This window comes from Cyprinodon variegatus, unplaced genomic scaffold, assembly GCF_000732505.1.
Source record: "Cyprinodon variegatus isolate N-32 unplaced genomic scaffold, C_variegatus-1.0 Scaffold812, whole genome shotgun sequence".
Lineage (NCBI taxonomy): Eukaryota > Metazoa > Chordata > Actinopteri > Cyprinodontiformes > Cyprinodontidae > Cyprinodon > Cyprinodon variegatus.
The window spans coordinates 347,047-349,652 of NW_015151265.1; the positions used below are offsets into that span (position 1 = coordinate 347,047).

Here is a 2,606-nt window from a genome sequence, read left to right on the forward strand (position 1 = left end):
TGGGGAAAAATGGCCGCTCCCAGACTCAGTGATCGTGACGAAAATTGGTGTTTTTATTTTTTAACTGATCAATGCTAAATTCATTAAATCACCGCAAAGGTATGGGTATAAATAATGATTCATTGATTATTTCTGGCTGATTAGACTTTTCCTTTAAATAAGGTCGAAGAGAATTCTACACATTTTTGCGGCATTTGACGCATGGAAATAATTCTTGTATTCCTAAACTATGTAAGGAACTGAAGCATTGATACAGCTGAATGTAATGAGTATGCTAATGGTGACATCTGTTTAACTGTACTGATATAGTTACAAGGGGCCTAATGTATAATTGTTCTAAACTGGGCCAAGAACTGAACCTTGGGGGACACCATTTTTAAACAGAAAAATTCAGAAGCTCTCATTAGAAGAAAATCACTGAAGTATTTCATCCTACGGACAATGCAACAACATTGTTAGGCTTTGGTTTCAAATGTTTCTCAATTCTGTTTAATAACAATAACCATAGAATCTGGACATTCCCTACCTTTGTTATGAAGAGCGGAGCTACAGCATTGACCTGGAACATGGTCATCATGGACTCTGGGGTGACAGTGCTGATATTGGTTGAGAATCCAATGGCTGCATTATTAATCAGGCAGTTGAGTCCAGTATCTCCCACAATAGACTGAACCTCTTCAGAGGCCGAACTGATGCCCTGCTCACTGCTCACATCTGGAATAAATAAGAAACACCATTTTACAATTTTCAGTGTTTATCATCTCGACATACATACCTACATTACGTACAAACTAGAAGTCCCACACTGAAATACATTATGGCTGTGTCTGAACATTCTTCACTCTAATCACTATATAGGCCACTACATAGTGGTTACGCCATTTTAGATAAGTGTCAAAATGTCTGAAAAAGTGGTGGACTATAAATTTCCCACAATGGACCTTAAAAAGTAGTAATCATCCATGGCCACTAGACTAGCAGATATATCCCAGAAGGCTTTGCGAAAGCTCTTCTCGTAAAGCCCCGTTATAGGCAGTGTAGTTTTTGACAGCAATCTTAGATTTAGTCTTAGTCTTCAGGACGAAAACTATTAGTCAGTCATTGTGATATGTGATAGTTTTAGTCCGTTTTAGTCGACTAAAACTTAAAAAAGTTTTAGTCTACTTTAAGGCTACGTTCACACTGCAGCCTGAAGTGACCCAAATCCAATTTTTTTTCCCATATGCGACCTGGATCTGATTTTTTTATGGCAGTCTGAACAACACAGATCCGATTTTTTCCAATGCGACTCAGGCCACTTGGCTATGGGGTCCTGAATCCGATACGAATCTGATCTTTTCAAATGCGACCTGTGTCTGAACGGCCAGGTCAGATTCATCCGTCATTAATACTCAACACAGGCCACTATTCTGAGTCTTGCTACACAGAAGCGGCAAGAAAAACAACAACCATGGCAGATGATGATGATGTGGAGAGCAGTATTTATGTTTAACCATCTTGAGTTGAGTTTCTCAATTCGTCCGTGAGTACGGACTTGTGTCCTCGCCAAGTCGGGGAGAACGGGAGCACACAGCATAAATATGGTGTTGGCTGCTGCAGACGGGCCAACATCGGCCATGGCTGCTGCAGACGGGCTAACGTTAGCCCTAGCTGCTGCAGACGGGCTAACATCGGCCATGGCTGCTGAAACCCTTGGAGCTCTGTTGGTTGCTGCGGTCCTCTCAACTTTGGAATTTTTTTTTTTTTTTATTCCACACTAAATCAGTAAATGGTCCATGTAGTGAAGCTTAAAGTATAATGTTCTCGCCTCAAATTATCTTANGACCTGTGTCTGAACGGCCAGGTCAGATTCATCCGTCATTAATACTCAACACAGGCCACTATTCTGAGTCTTGCTACACAGAAGCGGCAAGAAAAACAACAACCATGGCAGATGATGATGATGTGGAGAGCAGTATTTATGTTTAACCATCTTGAGTTGAGTTTCTCAATTCGTCCGTGAGTACGGACTTGTGTCCTCGCCAAGTCGGGGAGAACGGGAGCACACAGCATAAATATGGTGTTGGCTGCTGCAGACGGGCCAACATCGGCCATGGCTGCTGCAGACGGGCTAACGTTAGCCCTAGCTGCTGCAGACGGGCTAACATCGGCCATGGCTGCTGAAACCCTTGGAGCTCTGTTGGTTGCTGCGGTCCTCTCAACTTTGGAATTTTTTTTTTTTTTTATTCCACACTAAATCAGTAAATGGTCCATGTAGTGAAGCTTAAAGTATAATGTTCTCGCCTCAAATTATCTTAAAAAATACTTTTATTGAACAACAGAAAAGAGAACTTTTAACTTAATACTCTGAGCTTTGTGAGTTCAGAAGATGGGCTGCCATAGAGAAGGAGATGAATAATTAGCCCATCTTCACATGCCTGCAGCCATGGTACAACAGCTGCACTTTATAATGTAGTCAACATAATAAACATTATAAGGTCGACCTATATTGCTAAACATGCAATATAACGGGTGCAGAGAGTTTGGACAGACTTACCTAAAGTAACAATGTGAAGGCCTGGGTGTGTTTTTGACAGCTGCTGCAAAGCCTGCAGAACAAAAGAGAC

At 41.5% G+C, this 2,606-nt stretch overlaps 1 protein-coding gene across 1 annotated transcript in view; it reads right to left on the reverse strand.

Annotated features, from left to right (window-relative positions):
- The window catches only part of LOC107098814 (C-factor-like), a 13,783-nt gene that overhangs the window by 3,363 nt on the left and 7,814 nt on the right, over positions 1-2,606 (reverse strand). Inside the window, exons 2-3 of the mRNA XM_015396667.1 lie at positions 2,537-2,588; positions 527-714 (exon numbers count right to left, since the gene is read on the reverse strand). Of these exons, the coding sequence (XP_015252153.1) occupies positions 527-714; positions 2,537-2,588 (240 nt within the window). The remainder of the gene's footprint in view (positions 1-526; positions 715-2,536; positions 2,589-2,606) is intronic.